The sequence below is a fragment of the Chiloscyllium plagiosum genome, unplaced genomic scaffold, assembly GCF_037043375.1.
Source record: "Chiloscyllium plagiosum isolate Xiang-an unplaced genomic scaffold, Cpla_swu_hap1 HiC_scaffold_8, whole genome shotgun sequence".
Classification (NCBI taxonomy): domain Eukaryota; kingdom Metazoa; phylum Chordata; class Chondrichthyes; order Orectolobiformes; family Hemiscylliidae; genus Chiloscyllium; species Chiloscyllium plagiosum.
In genome coordinates this window covers 9,786,973-9,809,742 of record NW_028270146.1, presented here as the reverse complement: position 1 = coordinate 9,809,742, position 22,770 = coordinate 9,786,973, and the positions used below count along the sequence as shown (strand labels likewise).

Here is a 22,770-nt window from a genome sequence, read left to right as displayed (position 1 = left end):
TCACCATCACCAGCATGAACCTTCACCGGACACAGACCCCACCGGGAACTCATTCTCACCATCACCACCATGTGTTTGCACTAGACACAGATTCACTGAGAGCCCATCCACACCATCACCACCACGAGTTCACACCGGAAACAGACCCCACCAGGAACCCATCCTCACCATCACCACCATGAGTCTGCACCGGACACAGACCCCACCGGGCACCCATCCTCACCATCACCACAATGAGCCTTCACTGGACACACACCCCACCGGGGAACGATCCTCACCATCACCACAATGAGTCTTCACCAGACACAGACCCCACCGAGAACCCATCCTCACCAACACCACCATGAGTCTTCACTGGACACAGACGCCACCGGGAACTCAATATCACCATCACCACCATGTGTTTGCACCAGACACAGACTTACTGAGAATCCATCCACACCATCACCAACATGAGTCCACACCGGACTCAGACCCCACTGGGAACTCCTCCACACCATCACCACCATGAGTCCACACCGGACACAGACCCCACCGGGAACTCATCCTCACCATCACCACCATGAGTCTTCACTGGACACAGACCCCACAGGGAACCCATCCTCACCATCACCAACATGAGTCTGCACCAGACACAGACCCCACCGGGAACTCATACTCACCATCACCACCATGAGTCTTCACCGGACACAGACCCCACCGGGCACCCATCCTCACCATCACCACAATGAGCCTTCACTGGACACAGACCCCACAGGGAACCCATCCTCACCATCACCACCATGAGTCTGCACCAGACACAGACCCCACCGGGAACTCATACTCACCATCACCACCATGAGTCTTCACCGGACACAGACCCCACCAGGAACTCATCCTCACCATCACCACCATGAGACCACACCGGATACAGATCCCACCGGATACTCATCCTCACCGTCACCACCATGAGACCACACTGGACACAGACCTAACTTGGAAATCATCCTCACCGTCACCACCATGATCCTTCACCGGACACAAACCCCACCGGGAACCCATCCTCACCATCACCAACATGAGCCTTCACCGGACACCCATCCTCACCATCACCACCACGGGTTCACACAGGACACAGACCTCACTGGGAACTCATCATCACCACCCACCACCATGAGTCTTCACTGGACACAGCACCCACCGGGAACTCATCCTCCCCATCACCACCATGAGACCACACTGGGCCCAGATCCCACCGGGAACCCATCCTCACCATCACCACCATGAGTCTTCACCAGACACAGACCCCACCTGGAACTCATCCTCACCATCACCACCATGAGTCTTCACCAGACACAGACCCGACCGAGAACCCACACTCACCATCACCACCATAATTCTTCACTGGACACAGACCCCACCAGGAACCCATCCTCACCATCACCACCATGAGTCCACACCGGACACAGACCCCACCGGGAACCCACCCTCACCATCACCACCATGAGTCGACACAGGACACAGACCCCACCTGGAACTCACCCTCACCATCACCATCATGAGCCTTCACCGGACACAGACCCCTCCTGGAACTCATCCTCACCATCACCACCATGAGTCGCCACCGAACACACACCCCTTCGGGAACCCATCCTCACCATCTCGACCATGAGCCTTCACCGGACACAGACCGCACCGAGAACCCATCCTCTCCATCACAACCATGAGACAGCATCGGACACAGACCCCACCGGGACCCCATCTTCACCATCACCACCATGTGTCTTCACTGGACATGGATACCACCAGAAACCCATCCTCACCATCACCAACATGAACCCACACCGGACACAGACCCCACCGGGAACTGATTCTCACCATCACCAACATGAGTCCACACCGGACAAAGACCCCACCGGGAACTGATCCTCACCATCACCACCATGAGTCCACGCCGGACACAGACCCCACCGGGAACTCATCATCACCATCCACACCATAAGCCTTCACCGGACACAGACCCCACTGGGAACCCATCCTTGCCATCACCACCATGAGACCACACCGGACACAGTCCCCACCGGGAACCCATCCTCACCATCACCACCATGAGTCTTCACTGGACACAGACCCCACCGGGAACCCATTCTCACCACCATCACCATGAGCCTTCACCAGACACAGACCCCCACCTGGAACTCATCCTCACCATCACCACCATGAGACCACACCAGACACAGACCCCACCTGGAACTCATCCTCACCATCACCACCATGAGCCTTCACCGGACACAGGCACCATGGGAACTCATCCTCACCATCACCACCATGAACCTTCACTCGACACAGTCCCCACCAGGAACACATCCCCACTATCACCAATATGAGTCCGCACCAAACACAGACACCACTGGGAACTCATCCTCACCATCACTGATGGCAGCTCAGTGGTTATCACTGCTGCCTCTCAGCACCAGGGACTCAGGTTCGATTCCAGCCTCGGGCAACTGTCTATGTGGAGTTTGCACATTCTCCCCGTGTCTGCGTGGGTTTCCTCTGGGTGCTCCGGTTTCCTCCCACAGTCCAAAGATGTGCAGGTCAGGTAAATTGGCAAAGGGTAAAGGTAGGGGTATGGGTGGGTTGCGCTTCGGCGGGGCGGTGTGGACATGTTGGGCCGAAGGGCCTGTTTCCACACTGTAATGTAATCTAATCACAACCATGAGACCACACCGGGCACAGATCCCAGTGCGAAACCATGCTCACCATCACCATCATGAGCCTTCACCGGACACACACCCCACCGGCAACTCATCCTCACCATCACCACCATGACTGTTCACCGGACATAGACCCACTGGGAACCCATCGTCACCACCACCACCATGAGTCATCACCATACACAGACCACACAGGGAACCCATCCTCACCATCAACACCATGAGTTCACATCGTACACAGACCCCACCGGGAAACCATCTTCACCATCACAACCATGTGTCCATACCGGACACAGGCCCCACCGAGAACCCATCCTCACCATCACCAGAATGAGTCCGCACCGGACACAGACACCACCAGGGACAGATCCTCACCATCACCACTGTGAGGTTCAACGGACACTGACCCCACCGCGAATCCATCCTCACCATTACCACCATGAGCCTTCACTTGAAACAGACCCCACCAGGAACCCATCCTCACAATCACCACCATGAGTCTTCACTGGACACAGACCCCACCGGGGAACCATCCTCACCATCACCACCATGGGTCCGCACCAGACGCACGCCCCACCGGGAACCCATCCGCACCATCACCACAATGAGCCTTCACCAGACACCGACGCACCGGGTACACATCCTCACCATCACCACTATGAGCCTTCACCGGACACAGACCCCACGGGGAACCCATCCGCACCATCACCACAATGAGTCTTCACCAGACACTGACCCACCGGGAACTCATCCGCACCGTCACCACCATGAGCCTTCACCGGACACAAACCCCACAGGGAACCCATCCTCACCTTCACCACCATGAGCCTTCACTGGACACAGACCCGACCGAGGAACCATCCTCACCATCACCACAATGAGTCTTCACCAGACACAGACCCCACCGAGAACCCATCCTCACCATCACCACAATGAGCCTTCACCAGACACCGAACTATCGGGAACTCATCCTCGCCATCACCACCATGAGCCTTCACTGAACACAGACCCACCCGGGGATCCATCCCTCACCATCACCACAATGAGTCTTCATCAGACACAGACCCCACCGAGAACCCATCCTCACCATCACCACAATGAGTCTTCACCAGACACAGACCCCACCGAGAACCCGTCCTCACCATCACCACAATGAGCCTTCACTGAACACAGACCCCCCCGTGGATCCATCCCTCACCATCACCACAATGAGTCTTCACCAGACACAGACCCCACCGAGAACCCATCCTCACCATCACCACAATGAGTCTTCACCAGACACAGACCCCACCGAGAACCCATCCTCACCATCACCACCATGAGTCTTCACCAGACACAGACCCGACCGAGAACCCACACTCACCATCACCACCATAATTCTTCACTGGACACAGACCCCACCAGGAACCCATCCTCACCATCACCACCATGAGCCCACACCGGACACAGACCCCACCGGGAACCCACCCTCACCATCACCACCATGAGTCGACACAGGACACAGACCCCACCTGGAACTCACCCTCACCATCACCATCATGAGCCTTCACCGGACACAGACCCCTCCCGGAACTCATCCTCACCATCACCACCATGAGTCGCCACCGAACACACACCCCTTCGGGAACCCATCCTCACCATCTCGACCATGAGCCTTCACCGGACACAGACCGCACCGAGAACCCATCCTCACCATCACCACCATGAGACAGCATCGGACACAGACCCTATGGAGAACCCATCCTCTCCATCACCACCATGAGTCTACACCGGACACAGACCCCACCGGGACCCCATCTTCACCATCACCACCATGTGTCTTCACTGGACATGGATACCACCAGAAACTCATCCTCACCATCACCAACATGAACCCACACCGGACACAGACCCCACCGGGAACTGATTCTCACCATCACCAGCATGAGTCCACATCGGACACAGACCCCACCGGGAACTGATCCTCACCATCACCACCATGAGTCCACGCCGGACACAGACCCCACCGGGAACTCATCATCACCATCCACACCATAAGCCTTCACCGGACACAGACCCCACTGGGAACCCATCCTTGCCATCACCACCATGAGACCACACCAGACACAGTCCCCACCGGGGACCCATCCTCACCATCACCACCATGAGTCTTCACTGGACACAGACCCCACCGGGAACCCATTCTCACCATCATCACCATGAGCCTTCACCAGACACAGACCCCACCTGGAACTCATCCTCACCATCACCACCATGAGACCACACCAGACACAGACCCCACCTGGAACCCATCCTCACCATCACCACCATGAGCCTTCACCGGACACAGGCACCACGGGAACTCATCCTCACCATCACCACCATGAACCTTCACTCGACACAGTCCCCACCAGGAACACATCCCCACTATCACCAATATGAGTCCGCACCAAACACAGACACCACTGGGAACTCATCCTCACCATCACTGATGGCAGCTCAGTGGTTATCACTGCTGCCTCTCAGCACCAGGGACTCAGGTTCGATTCCAGCCTCGGGCAACTGTCTATGTGGAGTTTGCACATTCTCCCCGTGTCTGCGTGGGTTTCCTCTGGGTACTCCGGTTTCCTCCCACAGTCCAAAGATGTGCAGGTCAGGTGAATTGGCAAAGGGTAAAGGTAGGGGTATGGGTGGGTTGCGCTTCGGCGGGGCGGTGTGGACTTGTTGGGCCGAAGGGCCTGTTTCCACACTGTAATGTAATCTAATCACAACCATGAGACCACACCGGGCACAGATCCCAGTGCGAAACCATGCTCACCATCACCATCATGAGCCTTCACCGGACACACACCCCACCGGCAACTCATCCTCACCATCACCACCATGACTGTTCACCGGACATAGACCCACTGGGAACCCATCGTCACCACCACCACCATGAATCATCACCATACACAGACCACACAGGGAACCCATCCTCACCATCAACACCATGAGTTCACATTGTACACAGACCCCACCGGGAAACCATCTTCACCATCACAACCATGTGTCCATACCGGACACAGGCCCCACCGAGAACCCATCCTCACCATCACCAGAATGAGTCCGCACCGGGCACAGACACCACCAGGGACAGATCCTCACCATCACCACCGTGACGTTCAACGGACACTGACCCCACCGCGAATCCATCCTCACTATTACCACCATGAGCCTTCACTTGAAACAGACCCCACCAGGAACCCATCCTCACAATCACCACCATGAGTCTTCACTGGACACAGACCCCACCGGGGAACCATCCTCACCATCACCACAATGAGTCTTCACCAGACACAGACCCCACCGAGAACCTATACTCACCATCACCACAATGAGCCTTCACCAGACACCGAACTACCGGGAACTCATCCTCGCCATCACCACCATGAGCCTTCACCGGACACAGACCCCACGGGGAACCCATCCTCACCTTCAACACCATGAGCCTTCACTGAACACAGACCCCCCCGGGAAACCATCCTCACCATCACCACAATGAGTCTTCACCAGACACAGACCCCACCGAGAACCCATCCTCACCATCACCACAATGAGTCTTCACCAGACACAGACCCCACCGAGAACCCATCCTCACCATCACCACAATGAGTCTTCACCAGACACAGACCCCACCGAGAACCCGTCCTCACCATCACCACAATGAGTCTTCACCAGACACAGACCCCACCGAGAACCCATCCTCACCATCACCACTATGAGCCTTCACCGGACACAGACCCCACCGAGAACCCATCCTCACCATCACCACAATGAGTCTTCACCAGACACAGACCCCACAGAGAACCCATCCTCACCATCACCACAATGAGTCTTCACCAGACACAGACCCCACCGGGGAACCATCCCTCACCATCACCACAATGAGTCTTCACCAGACACAGACCCCACCGAGAACCCATCCTCACCATCACCACTATGAGCCTTCACCAGACACAGACCCCACAGAGAACCCATCCTCACCATCACCACAATGAGTCTTTACCAGACACAGACCCCACCGAGAACCCATCCTCACCATCACCACAATGAGTCTTCACCAGACACAGACCCCACCGGGGAACCATCCTCACCATCACCACAATGAGTCTTCACCAGACACAGACCCCACCAGGAACTCATCCTCACCATCACCACCATGAGACCACACCGGACACAGACCCCACCAGGAACTCATCCTCACCATCACCACCATGAGACCACGTCGGACACAGACCCCACCAGGAACTCAACCTCACCATCACCACCATGAGTCTGCACCGGACACAGACCCCACCGGGCACCCATCCTCACCATCACCACGATGAGTCCGCACCAGACACACACCCCACCGGGGAACCATCCTCACCATCACCACAATGAGTCTTCACCAGACACAGACCCCACCGAGAACCCATCCTCACCAACATCACCATGAGTCTTCACTGGACACAGACGCCACCGGGAACTCAATATCACCATCACCACCATGTGTTTGCACCAGACACAGACTCACTGAGAACCCATCCACACCATCACCAACATGAGTCCACACCGGACACAGACCCCACCGGGAACTCATCCTCACCATCACCACCATGAGTCTTCACTGGACACAGACCCCACAGGGAACCCATCCTCACCATCACCACCATGAGTCTGCACCAGACACAGACCCCACCGGGAACTCATACTCACCATCACCACCATGAGTCTTCACCGGACACAGACCCCATCGGGCACCCATCCTCACCATTACCACAATGAGCCTTCACTGGACACAGACCCCACAGGGAACCCATCCTCACCATCACCACCATGAGTCTGCACCAGACACAGACCCCACCGGGAACTCATACTCACCATCACCACCATGAGTCTTCACCGGACACAGTCCCCACCAGGAACACATCCCCACTATCACCAATATGAGTCCGCACCAAACACAGACACCACTGGGAACTCATCCTCACCATCACTGATGGCAGCTCAGTGGTTATCACTGCTGCCTCTCAGCACCAGGGACTCAGGTTCGATTCCAGCCTCGGGCAACTGTCTATGTGGAGTTTGCACATTCTCCCCGTGTCTGCGTGGGTTTCCTCTGGGTACTCCGGTTTCCTCCCACAGTCCAAAGATGTGCAGGTCAGGTGAATTGGCAAAGGGTAAAGGTAGGGGTATGGGTGGGTTGCGCTTCGGCGGGGCGGTGTGGACTTGTTGGGCCGAAGGGCCTGTTTCCACACTGTAATGTAATCTAATCACAACCATGAGACCACACCGGGCACAGATCCCAGTGCGAAACCATGCTCACCATCACCATCATGAGCCTTCACCGGACACACACCCCACCGGCAACTCATCCTCACCATCACCACCATGACTGTTCACCGGACATAGACCCACTGGGAACCCATCGTCACCACCACCACCATGAATCATCACCATACACAGACCACACAGGGAACCCATCCTCACCATCAACACCATGAGTTCACATTGTACACAGACCCCACCGGGAAACCATCTTCACCATCACAACCATGTGTCCATACCGGACACAGGCCCCACCGAGAACCCATCCTCACCATCACCAGAATGAGTCCGCACCGGGCACAGACACCACCAGGGACAGATCCTCACCATCACCACCGTGACGTTCAACGGACACTGACCCCACCGCGAATCCATCCTCACTATTACCACCATGAGCCTTCACTTGAAACAGACCCCACCAGGAACCCATCCTCACAATCACCACCATGAGTCTTCACTGGACACAGACCCCACCGGGGAACCATCCTCACCATCACCACAATGAGTCTTCACCAGACACAGACCCCACCGAGAACCCATCCTCACCATCACCACAATGAGCCTTCACCAGACACCGAACTACCGGGAACTCATCCTCGCCATCACCACCATGAGCCTTCACCGGACACAGACCCCACGGGGAACCCATCCTCACCTTCACCACCATGAGCCTTCACTGAACACAGACCCCCCCGGGAAACCATCCTCACCATCACCACAATGAGTCTTCACCAGACACAGACCCCACCGAGAACCCATCCTCACCATCACCACAATGAGTCTTCACCAGACACAGACCCCACCGAGAACCCATCCTCACCATCACCACAATGAGTCTTCACCAGACACAGACCCCACCGAGAACCCGTCCTCACCATCACCACAATGAGTCTTCACCAGACACAGACCCCACCGAGAACCCATCCTCACCATCACCACTATGAGCCTTCACCGGACACAGACCCCACCGAGAACCCATCCTCACCATCACCACAATGAGTCTTCACCAGACACAGACCCCACCGAGAACCCATCCTCACCATCACCACAATGAGTCTTCACCAGACACAGACCCCACCGGGGAACCATCCCTCACCATCACCACAATGAGTCTTCACCAGACACAGACCCCACCGAGAACCCATCCTCACCATCACCACAATGAGTCTTCACCAGACACAGACCCCACAGAGAACCCATCCTCACCATCACCACAATGAGTCTTTACCAGACACAGACCCCACCGAGAACCCATCCTCACCATCACCACAATGAGTCTTCACCAGACACAGACCCCACCGGGGAACCATCCTCACCATCACCACAATGAGTCTTCACCAGACACAGACCCCACCAGGAACTCATCCTCACCATCACCACCATGAGACCACATCGGACACAGACCCCACCAGGAACTCAACCTCACCATCACCACCATGAGTCTTCACCGGACACAGACCCCACTGGGAATCCATCCTCACCATCACCACCATGAGTCTTCACCGGACACAGACCCAACTGGGAATCCATCCTCACCATCACCACGATGAGTCCGCACCAGACACAGACACCACTGGAAACCCATCCTCACCCTCACCACCATGAGACCACACCAGACACAGACCCAACTGGGAACTCAGCCTCCCCATCACCACCATGAGCCTTCACCGGACGCAGACCCCACTGGCAACCCATCCTCATCATCACCACCATGAGTCGGTACTGGACACAGACCCACCGGTAACCCACCCTCACTATTACCACCATGAGTCCACACCAGACACCGACCCCACCGAGAACCCATCCTCATCTTCAACACCATGTGTTCACGTGGGAAACAGACCCCACCGGGAACCCATCCTCACCATCACCACCATGAGCCTTCACCGGACACAGACCCCACCAGGAACCCATCCTCACCATCACCACCATGCGTTCACACGGGACACAGACCCCACCGGGAATCCATCCTCACCATCACCACAATGAGTCTTCACCAGACACAGACCCCACCGAGAACCTATACTCACCATCACCACAATGAGCCTTCACCAGACACCGAACTACCGGGAACTCATCCTCGCCATCACCACCATGAGCCTTCACCGGACACAGACCCCACGGGGAACCCATCCTCACCTTCAACACCATGAGCCTTCACTGAACACAGACCCCCCCGGGAAACCATCCTCACCATCACCACAATGAGTCTTCACCAGACACAGACCCCACCGAGAACCCATCCTCACCATCACCACAATGAGTCTTCACCAGACACAGACCCCACCGAGAACCCATCCTCACCATCACCACAATGAGTCTTCACCAGACACAGACCCCACCGAGAACCCGTCCTCACCATCACCACAATGAGTCTTCACCAGACACAGACCCCACCGAGAACCCATCCTCACCATCACCACTATGAGCCTTCACCGGACACAGACCCCACCGAGAACCCATCCTCACCATCACCACAATGAGTCTTCACCAGACACAGACCCCACAGAGAACCCATCCTCACCATCACCACAATGAGTCTTCACCAGACACAGACCCCACCGGGGAACCATCCCTCACCATCACCACAATGAGTCTTCACCAGACACAGACCCCACCGAGAACCCATCCTCACCATCACCACAATGAGCCTTCACCAGACACAGACCCCACAGAGAACCCATCCTCACCATCACCACAATGAGTCTTTACCAGACACAGACCCCACCGAGAACCCATCCTCACCATCACCACAATGAGTCTTCACCAGACACAGACCCCACCGGGGAACCATCCTCACCATCACCACAATGAGTCTTCACCAGACACAGACCCCACCAGGAACTCATCCTCACCATCACCACCATGAGACCACACCGGACACAGACCCCACCAGGAACTCATCCTCACCATCACCACCATGAGACCACGTCGGACACAGACCCCACCAGGAACTCAACCTCACCATCACCACCATGAGTCTGCACCGGACACAGACCCCACCGGGCACCCATCCTCACCATCACCACGATGAGTCCGCACCAGACACACACCCCACCGGGGAACCATCCTCACCATCACCACAATGAGTCTTCACCAGACACAGACCCCACCGAGAACCCATCCTCACCAACATCACCATGAGTCTTCACTGGACACAGACGCCACCGGGAACTCAATATCACCATCACCACCATGTGTTTGCACCAGACACAGACTCACTGAGAACCCATCCACACCATCACCAACATGAGTCCACACCGGACACAGACCCCACCGGGAACTCATCCTCACCATCACCACCATGAGTCTTCACTGGACACAGACCCCACAGGGAACCCATCCTCACCATCACCACCATGAGTCTGCACCAGACACAGACCCCACCGGGAACTCATACTCACCATCACCACCATGAGTCTTCACCGGACACAGACCCCATCGGGCACCCATCCTCACCATTACCACAATGAGCCTTCACTGGACACAGACCCCACAGGGAACCCATCCTCACCATCACCACCATGAGTCTGCACCAGACACAGACCCCACCGGGAACTCATACTCACCATCACCACCATGAGTCTTCACCGGACACAGACCCCACCAGGAACTCATCCTCACCATCACCACCATGAGACCACACCGGATACAGATCCCACCGGATACTCATCCTCACCGTCACCACCATGAGACCACACTGGACACAGATCTAACTTGGAAATCATCCTCACCGTCACCACCATGATCCTTCACCGGACACAAACCCCACCGGGAACCCATCCTCACCATCACCAACATGAGCCTTCACCGGACACCCATCCTCACCATCACCACCACGGGTTCACACAGGACACAGACCTCACTGGGAACTCATCATCACCACCCACCACCATGAGTCTTCACTGGACACAGCACCCACCGGGAACTCATCCTCCCCATCACCACCATGAGACCACACTGGGCCCAGACCCCACCTGGAACTCATCCTCACCATCACCACCATGAGTCTTCACCAGACACAGACCCGACCGAGAACCCACACTCACCATCACCACCATAATTCTTCACTGGACACAGACCCCACCAGGAACCCATCCTCACCGTCACCACCATGAGTCCACACCGGACACAGACCCCACCGGGAACCCACCCTCACCATCACCACCATGAGTCGACACAGGACACAGACCCCACCTGGAACTCACCCTCACCATCACCATCATGAGCCTTCACCGGACACAGACCCCTCCTGGAACTCATCCTCACCATCACCACCATGAGTCGCCACCGAACACACACCCCTTCGGGAACCCATCCTCACCATCTCGACCATGAGCCTTCACCGGACACAGACCGCACCGAGAACCCATCCTCACCATCACCACCATGAGACAGCATCGGACACAGACCCCATGGAGAACCCATCCTCTCCATCACCACCAGGAGTCTACACTGGACACAGACCCCACCGGGACCCCATCTTCACCATCACCACCATGTGTCTTCACTGGACATGGATACCACCAGAAACTCATCCTCACCATCACCAACATGAACCCACACCGGACACAGACCCCACCGGGAACTGATTCTCACCATCACCAGCATGAGTCCACACCGGACAAAGACCCCACCGGGAACTGATCCTCACCATCACCACCATGGGTCCACGCCGGACACAGACCCCACCGGGAACTCATCATCACCATCCACACCATAAGCCTTCACCGGACACAGACCCCACTGGGAACCCATCCTTGCCATCACCACCATGAGACCACACCGGACACAGTCCCCACCGGGAACCCATCCTCACCATCACCACCATGAGTCTTCACTGGACACAGACCCCACCGGGAACCCATTCTCACCACCATCACCATGAGCCTTCACCAGACACAGACCCCCACCTGGAACTCATCCTCACCATCACCACCATGAGACCACACCAGACACAGACCCCACCTGGAACTCATCCTCACCATCACCACCATGAGCCTTCACCGGACACAGGCACCATGGGAACTCATCCTCACCATCACCACCATGAACCTTCACTCGACACAGTCCCCACCAGGAACACATCCCCACTATCACCAATATGAGTCCGCACCAAACACAGACACCACTGGGAACTCATCCTCACCATCACTGATGGCAGCTCAGTGGTTATCACTGCTGCCTCTCAGCACCAGGGACTCAGGTTCGATTCCAGCCTCGGGCAACTGTCTATGTGGAGTTTGCACATTCTCCCCGTGTCTGCGTGGGTTTCCTCTGGGTGCTCCGGTTTCCTCCCACAGTCCAAAAATGTGCAGGTCAGGTGAATTGGCAAAGGGTAAAGGTAGGGGTATGGGTGGGTTGCGCTTCGGCGGGGCGGTGTGGACATGTTGGGCCGAAGGGCCTGTTTCCACACTGTAATGTAATCTAATCACAACCATGAGACCACACCGGGCACAGATCCCAGTGCGAAACCATGCTCACCATCACCATCATGAGCCTTCACCGGACACACACCCCACCGGCAACTCATCCTCACCATCACCACCATGACTGTTCACCGGACATAGACCCACTGGGAACCCATCGTCACCACCACCACCATGAGTCATCACCATACACAGACCACACAGGGAACCCATCCTCACCATCAACACCATGAGTTCACATCGTACACAGACCCCACCGGGAAACCATCTTCACCATCACAACCATGTGTCCATACCGGACACAGGCCCCACCGAGAACCCATCCTCACCATCACCAGAATGAGTCCGCACCGGACACAGACACCACCAGGGACAGATCCTCACCATCACCACTGTGAGGTTCAACGGACACTGACCCCACCGCGAATCCATCCTCACCATTACCACCATGAGCCTTCACTTGAAACAGACCCCACCAGGAACCCATCCTCACAATCACCACCATGAGTCTTCACTGGACACAGACCCCACCGGGGAACCATCCTCACCATCACCACCATGGGTCCGCACCAGATGCACGCCCCACCGGGAACCCATCCGCACCATCACCACAATGAGCCTTCACCAGACACCGACGCACCGGGTACACATCCTCACCATCACCACTATGAGCCTTCACCGGACACAGACCCCACGGGGAACCCATCCGCACCATCACCACAATGAGCCTTCACCAGACACTGACCCACCGGGAACTCATCCGCACCGTCACCACCATGAGCCTTCACCGGACACAAACCCCACAGGGAACCCATCCTCACCTTCACCACCATGAGCCTTCACTGGACACAGACCCGACCGAGGAACCATCCTCACCATCACCACAATGAGTCTTCACCAGACACAGACCCCACCGAGAACCCATCCTCACCATCACCACAATGAGCCTTCACCAGACACCGAACTATCGGGAACTCATCCTCGCCATCACCACCATGAGCCTTCACTGAACACAGACCCACCCGGGGATCCATCCCTCACCATCACCACAATGAGTCTTCATCAGACACAGACCCCACCGAGAACCCATCCTCACCATCACCACAATGAGTCTTCACCAGACACAGACCCCACCGAGAACCCGTCCTCACCATCACCACAATGAGCCTTCACTGAACACAGACCCCCCCGTGGATCCATCCCTCACCATCACCACAATGAGTCTTCACCAGACACAGACCCCACCGAGAACCCATCCTCACCATCACCACAATGAGTCTTCACCAGACACAGACCCCACCGAGAACCCATCCTCACCATCACCACCATGAGTCTTCACCAGACACAGACCCGACCGAGAACCCACACTCACCATCACCACCATAATTCTTCACTGGACACAGACCCCACCAGGAACCCATCCTCACCATCACCACCATGAGTCCACACCGGACACAGACCCCACCGGGAACCCACCCTCACCATCACCACCATGAGTCGACACAGGACACAGACCCCACCTGGAACTCACCCTCACCATCACCATCATGAGCCTTCACCGGACACAGACCCCTCCCGGAACTCATCCTCACCATCACCACCATGAGTCGCCACCGAACACACACCCCTTCGGGAACCCATCCTCACCATCTCGACCATGAGCCTTCACCGGACACAGACCGCACCGAGAACCCATCCTCACCATCACCACTATGAGACAGCATCGGACACAGACCGTATGGAGAACCCATCCTCTCCATCACCACCATGAGTCTACACCGGACACAGACCCCACCGGGACCCCATCTTCACCATCACCACCATGTGTCTTCACTGGACATGGATACCACCAGAAACTCATCCTCACCATCACCAACATGAACCCACACCGGACACAGACCCCACCGGGAACTGATTCTCACCATCACCAGCATGAGTCCACATCGGACACAGACCCCACCGGGAACTGATCCTCACCATCACCACCATGAGTCCACGCCGGACACAGACCCCACCGGGAACCCATCATCACCATCCACACCATAAGCCTTCACCGGACACAGACCCCACTGGGAACCCATCCTTGCCATCACCACCATGAGACCACACCAGATACAGTCCCCACCGGGGACCCATCCTCACCATCACCACCATGAGTCTTCACTGGACACAGACCCCACCGGGAACCCATTCTCACCATCATCACCATGAGCCTTCACCAGACACAGACCCCACCTGGAACTCATCCTCACCATCACCACCATGAGACCACACCAGACACAGACCCCACCTGGAACCCATCCTCACCATCACCACCATGAGCCTTCACCGGACACAGGCACCACGGGAACTCATCCTCACCATCACCACCATGAACCTTCACTCGACACAGTCCCCACCAGGAACACATCCCCACTATCACCAATATGAGTCCGCACCAAACACAGACACCACTGGGAACTCATCCTCACCATCACTGATGGCAGCTCAGTGGTTATCACTGCTGCCTCTCAGCACCAGGGACTCAGGTTCGATTCCAGCCTCGGGCAACTGTCTATGTGGAGTTTGCACATTCTCCCCGTGTCTGCGTGGGTTTCCTCTGGGTACTCCGGTTTCCTCCCACAGTCCAAAGATGTGCAGGTCAGGTGAATTGGCAAAGGGTAAAGGTAGGGGTATGGGTGGGTTGCGCTTCGGCGGGGCGGTGTGGACTTGTTGGGCCGAAGGGCCTGTTTCCACACTGTAATGTAATCTAATCACAACCATGAGACCACACCGGGCACAGATCCCAGTGCGAAACCATGCTCACCATCACCATCATGAGCCTTCACCGGACACACACCCCACCGGCAACTCATCCTCACCATCACCACCATGACTGTTCACCGGACATAGACCCACTGGGAACCCATCGTCACCACCACCACCATGAATCATCACCATACACAGACCACACAGGGAACCCATCCTCACCATCAACACCATGAGTTCACATTGTACACAGACCCCACCGGGAAACCATCTTCACCATCACAACCATGTGTCCATACCGGACACAGGCCCCACCGAGAACCCATCCTCACCATCACCAGAATGAGTCCGCACCGGGCACAGACACCACCAGGGACAGATCCTCACCATCACCACCGTGACGTTCAACGGACACTGACCCCACCGCGAATCCATCCTCACTATTACCACCATGAGCCTTCACTTGAAACAGACCCCACCAGGAACCCATCCTCACAATCACCACCATGAGTCTTCACTGGACACAGACCCCACCGGGGAACCATCCTCACCATCACCACAATGAGTCTTCACCAGACACAGACCCCACCGAGAACCCATCCTCACCATCACCACAATGAGCCTTCACCAGACACCGAACTACCGGGAACTCATCCTCGCCATCACCACCATGAGCCTTCACCGGACACAGACCCCACGGGGAACCCATCCTCACCTTCACCACCATGAGCCTTCACTGAACACAGACCCCCCCGGGAAACCATCCTCACCATCACCACAATGAGTCTTCACCAGACACAGACCCCACCGAGAACCCATCCTCACCATCACCACAATGAGTCTTCACCAGACACAGACCCCACCGAGAACCCATCCTCACCATCACCACAATGAGTCTTCACCAGACACAGACCCCACCGAGAACCCGTCCTCACCATCACCACAATGAGTCTTCACCAGACACAGACCCCACCGAGAACCCATCCTCACCATCACCACTATGAGCCTTCACCGGACACAGACCCCACCGAGAACCCATCCTCACCATCACCACAATGAGTCTTCACCAGACACAGACCCCACCGAGAACCCATCCTCACCATCACCACAATGAGTCTTCACCAGACACAGACCCCACCGGGGAACCATCCCTCACCATCACCACAATGAGTCTTCACCAGACACAGACCCCACCGAGAACCCATCCTCACCATCACCACAATGAGTCTTCACCAGACACAGACCCCACAGAGAACCCATCCTCACCATCACCACAATGAGTCTTTACCAGACACAGACCCCACCGAGAACCCATCCTCACCATCACCACAATGAGTCTTCACCAGACACAGACCCCACCGGGGAACCATCCTCACCATCACCACAATGAGTCTTCACCAGACACAGACCCCACCAGGAACTCATCCTCACCATCACCACCATGAGACCACATCGGACACAGACCCCACCAGGAACTCAACCTCACCATCACCACCATGAGTCTTCACCGGACACAGACCCCACTGGGAATCCATCCTCACCATCACCACCATGAGTCTTCACCGGACACAGACCCAACTGGGAATCCATCCTCACCATCACCACGATGAGTCCGCACCAGACACAGACACCACTGGAAACCCATCCTCACCCTCACCACCATGAGACCACACCAGACACAGACCCAACTGGGAACTCAGCCTCCCCATCACCACCATGAGCCTTCACCGGACGCAGACCCCACTGGCAACCCATCCTCATCATCACCACCATGAGTCGGTACTGGACACAGACCCACCGGTAACCCACCCTCACTATTACCACCATGAGTCCACACCAGACACCGACCCCACCGAGAACCCATCCTCATCTTCAACACCATGTGTTCACGTGGGAAACAGACCCCACCGGGAACCCATCCTCACCATCACCACCATGAGCCTTCACCGGACACAGACCCCACCAGGAACCCATCCTCACCATCACCACCATGCGTTCACACGGGACACAGACCCCACCGGGAATCCATCCTCACCATCACCACAATGAGTCTTCACCAGACACAGACCCCACCGAGAACCTATACTCACCATCACCACAATGAGCCTTCACCAGACACCGAACTACCGGGAACTCATCCTCGCCATCACCACCATGAGCCTTCACCGGACACAGACCCCACGGGGAACCCATCCTCACCTTCAACACCATGAGCCTTCACTGAACACAGACCCCCCCGGGAAACCATCCTCACCATCACCACAATGAGTCTTCACCAGACACAGACCCCACCGAGAACCCATCCTCACCATCACCACAATGAGTCTTCACCAGACACAGACCCCACCGAGAACCCATCCTCACCATCACCACAATGAGTCTTCACCAGACACAGACCCCACCGAGAACCCGTCCTCACCCTCACCACCATGAGACCACACCAGACACAGACCCAACTGGGAACTCAGCCTCCCCATCACCACCATGAGCCTTCACCGGACGCAGACCCCACTGGCAACCCATCCTCATCATCACCACCATGAGTCGGTACTGGACACAGACCCACCGGTAACCCACCCTCACTATTACCACCATGAGTCCACACCAGACACCGACCCCACCGAGAACCCATCCTCATCTTCAACACCATGTGTTCACGTGGGAAACAGACCCCACCGGGAACCCATCCTCACCATCACCACCATGAGCCTTCACCGGACACAGACCCCACCAGGAACCCATCCTCACCATCACCACCATGCGTTCACACGGGACACAGACCCCACCGGGAATCCATCCTCACCATCACCACCATGATTCTTCACCGGACACAGACCCCACCGGGAACCCATCCTCACCATCACCACCATGAGACCACACCAGACACAGACCCAACCGGGAACTCATCCTCACCATCACCACCATGAGCCTTCACCGGACACAGACCCAACTGGCAACCCACCCTCATCATCACCACCATGAGTTGGTACTGGACACAGACCCACCGTGAACCCACCCTCACTATTACCACCATGAGACCACACCGGACACAGACCCCACTGAGAACGCATCCTCATCTTCAATACCATGTGTTCACGCGGGAAGCAGATCCCACCGGGAACCCATCCTCACCATCAGCACCAAGAGCCAACACCAGACACAGACCCACCGAGAACCCATCCACACCATCACCACCAAGAGCCCACACCGGAAACAGACCCCACCATGAATCCATCCTCACCATCACCACCATGGGTCTTCACCAGACACAGACCCCACCGGGAACTCATCGTCACCATCACCACCATGAGCCTTCACCGGACACAGACCCCACCGGGAGACCATCCTCACCATCACCACCATGCGTTCACGCAGGATACAGACACCACCGTGAACCCCTCCTCACCATCACCACCATGAGCCTTCACCAGACACGGACCCCATTGGGAACTCATCCTAACAATCACCACCATGAGCCTTCACCGGACACAGACCCCACCGGAAAACTATCCTCACCATCACCACCATGGGTCCACACCAGACACATGCCCCACCGGGAACCCATCCGCACCATCACCACAATGAGCCTTCACCAGACACAGACCCCACCGGGAACTCATCCTCACCATCACCACCATGAGACCACACCGGACACAGACCCCACCGGGAACCCATCTGCACCATCACTACAATAGTCTTCACCGTACACAGACCCCACCAGGAACCCTTTCACACCATCACCACCATGAGTCTTCACCGGACACAGACCCCACCGGGAATCCATCCTCACCATCACCACAATGAGTCTGCACCAGGCACACACCCCACCGGGAATCCATCCTCACCATCACCACCATGAGCCTTCACCGGACACAGACACCACCGGGAATCCATCCTCACCATCACCACCATGATTCTTCACCAGACACGGACCCCACCGGGAACCCATCCTCCCCATCACCACCATGAGACCACACTGGACACGGACCCCACCGGGAACTCATCCTCACCATCACCACCATGAGCCTTCACCGGGCACTCACCCTACCGGGAATCCATCCTCACCATCACCATCACCACCATGATTCTTCACCGGACACAGACCCCACCGGGAACTCATCCTCCCCATCACCACCATGAGACCACACTGGACACAGACCACACTGGGAACCCACCCTCGCCATCACCACCATGAGCTTTCACCGGACACAGACCCCACCGGAAATCCATTCTCACCATCACCACCATGCGTCTTCACCGGACACAGACCCCACCGGGAACTCATCCTCACCATCACCACCATGAGACCACACCGGACACAGACCCCACTGAGAACCCATCCTCACCATCACCACCATGAGTCCCCGCTGTTGGGCCCACTCACTGCCATCACCATAACCGAGCTCTTCACCAAGAGATAAGTGAGGGAAAAGAGAAAGAATAAAGAAAAGAAAAGGAAAAGCAGACGAGCCCAGGCTGAGAAGCTCTACTCCACTGCCTTCTTACCAGAAGCTCCCATTGTCACAGCGGGGTGCCTGACAGTCGGCAGTTCCAAATGGTTATAAAGTCTTTGAGAAGTATATCAATGAAAGAGTTAAGAGTGAGAACACTGCCATTGATAGCCATTTAGAACTTAACCTTATTTCATCCCAGCGCAGGTTCTAAAGTCTCCGCACGATTGGGCACTGTTTGAATTGGCATGGAGGGGGTAAGGGAAAAGAGTGGTGGGTGAGAGAATATAGGTTTGCACTGAGGGTATGAGATGGGGTGAAGGGCAGGAAAGCGTGTGATGGGGTGAGGGAGTGAGGGTGAGAGAGAGCGTCCTTTTCCTTTCTATTTACAACTGGGACAAAAACAGATTACCAGAGGTGGGTCATTCGGGTGAACTCCCTCAGGAGTCAATAGCTCCTTCAGCTGCCTTCACACCGTTCCTGAAGGGCAGTGGGCCCAATCCCCATTAACACTCCCAACTCAGCTGGAGTGAAAATCCAGCTATTCGTATTGGTAGTACACGAGTCACTGCCCCACAGTGGGGAAAACAACCTGTCCATATCTAGCCCATTGAATCTCCTGTGAATCTTGTATGAGGTTGCCTCTCATTCATTGGAAAGAGTAAAGGCCTTGCCTCATAAGGCAGTCCCTCCATATCTGGAATCAGCTGAGTGAACCTTCTCTGGACTCCCTCCAGAGTCAGTACGTGCCTCCTCAGATGAGGGACCCAAAACTGGTCACAGTTAACAGTTTGCTTGTGCTGTGCAGTACTGAGGGGGTGCGTCTTTCCTTCGATAAGGAGCCCAATAAAAGACCAATGACCAGCTGACTGGATGGACAGGGCCTCAGTTGAATATTTCACCTCTTCAACAGCACATCCAACACTCGGGTCAAGTACTCAAGACTCAAGTGATAGACGTTGCTACAAGTGTCTGACACTGAGCCCCTGCTCTTTCTCCTTTGTAGGTGAACCTGTTGTCCCAGCGAGTTCTGGAATTAGCACAGGCTGTGGAAACCAGACTACAGGAAGCAGGCCGGCAGATCCGAGAGCTGGAGTTACACAAACCGGTGGATGCCGAATTGTTGGAAGGCAAATTAAACTGCATTCAGAGAATGATGGAGGAAATGGAAGGGAGTATCCAGCAGACAGAGAAACGGAAACAGGCTTGTGTTTGGGACAATAGGTGAGTCCTGAACTGCCTCAAAAGGGCTTGATTCTTATGATCCAGTTCCTCTAATTCTCTAATGTCCAATATGCATCATTTGCAATATGAAAATATAAATGTTTTTAAGATATGTAAACACATGTACACAGACAAATATTCAAATAATATATACAACATCATACACACAGGCAAATACACACACATACACACATATGCTCTCTCGCACACACACACACTCTCTCACTCTCACACACACACACTCTCTCACACACAGACACTCACACATACACACAGACAGACACACACACACAAACTGACACATACACGCACACTCTCTCTCACACAGACACACACTCACACACACATTATCTTTCTCTCTCTCACACACACACTCTCTCACACACACACATTCTCTTTCTCTCTCACACACAGACACACACACTCTCTCTCACACAGACACATACACACATGCTCTCTTGCACACACACACACGCACTCTCTCAGACACACACACAAGCACTTTCTCTCTCACACACACACACACACTCTCACTCTCACACACAGGTACACAAACACTCTCTCTTACACAGACACACACACACACACTCACACACACTGTCTCACACATACACACAGACAGACACACACACACAAACCGACACACACTCACACACACTCTCTCTCACACACGTTCAGACACACACACTCACATACTCACACACTCACTCTCTCTCAGACACACACACACGCACTTTCTCTCTCACACACACTCTCACACACAGACACACACACAAACGGACACATACACACTCTCTCTCACACAGACACACACACACATATGCTCTCTCGCACACACACACGTGCACTTTCTCTCACATACACACACTCTCTCACTCTCTCTCTCACACA

The 22,770-nt window shown here is 55.6% G+C and overlaps 1 protein-coding gene across 1 annotated transcript in view; it reads left to right on the top strand.

Annotated features, from left to right (window-relative positions):
• The window catches only part of LOC148149338 (uncharacterized), a 258,299-nt gene extending 236,420 nt beyond the window's left edge, over positions 1 to 21,879 (top strand). Inside the window, exon 7 of the mRNA XM_087989514.1 lies at positions 21,680 to 21,879. Within this exon, the coding sequence (XP_087845640.1) occupies positions 21,680 to 21,879 (200 nt within the window). The remainder of the gene's footprint in view (positions 1 to 21,679) is intronic.
• The last annotated feature ends 891 nt before the right edge of the window (positions 21,880 to 22,770 follow it).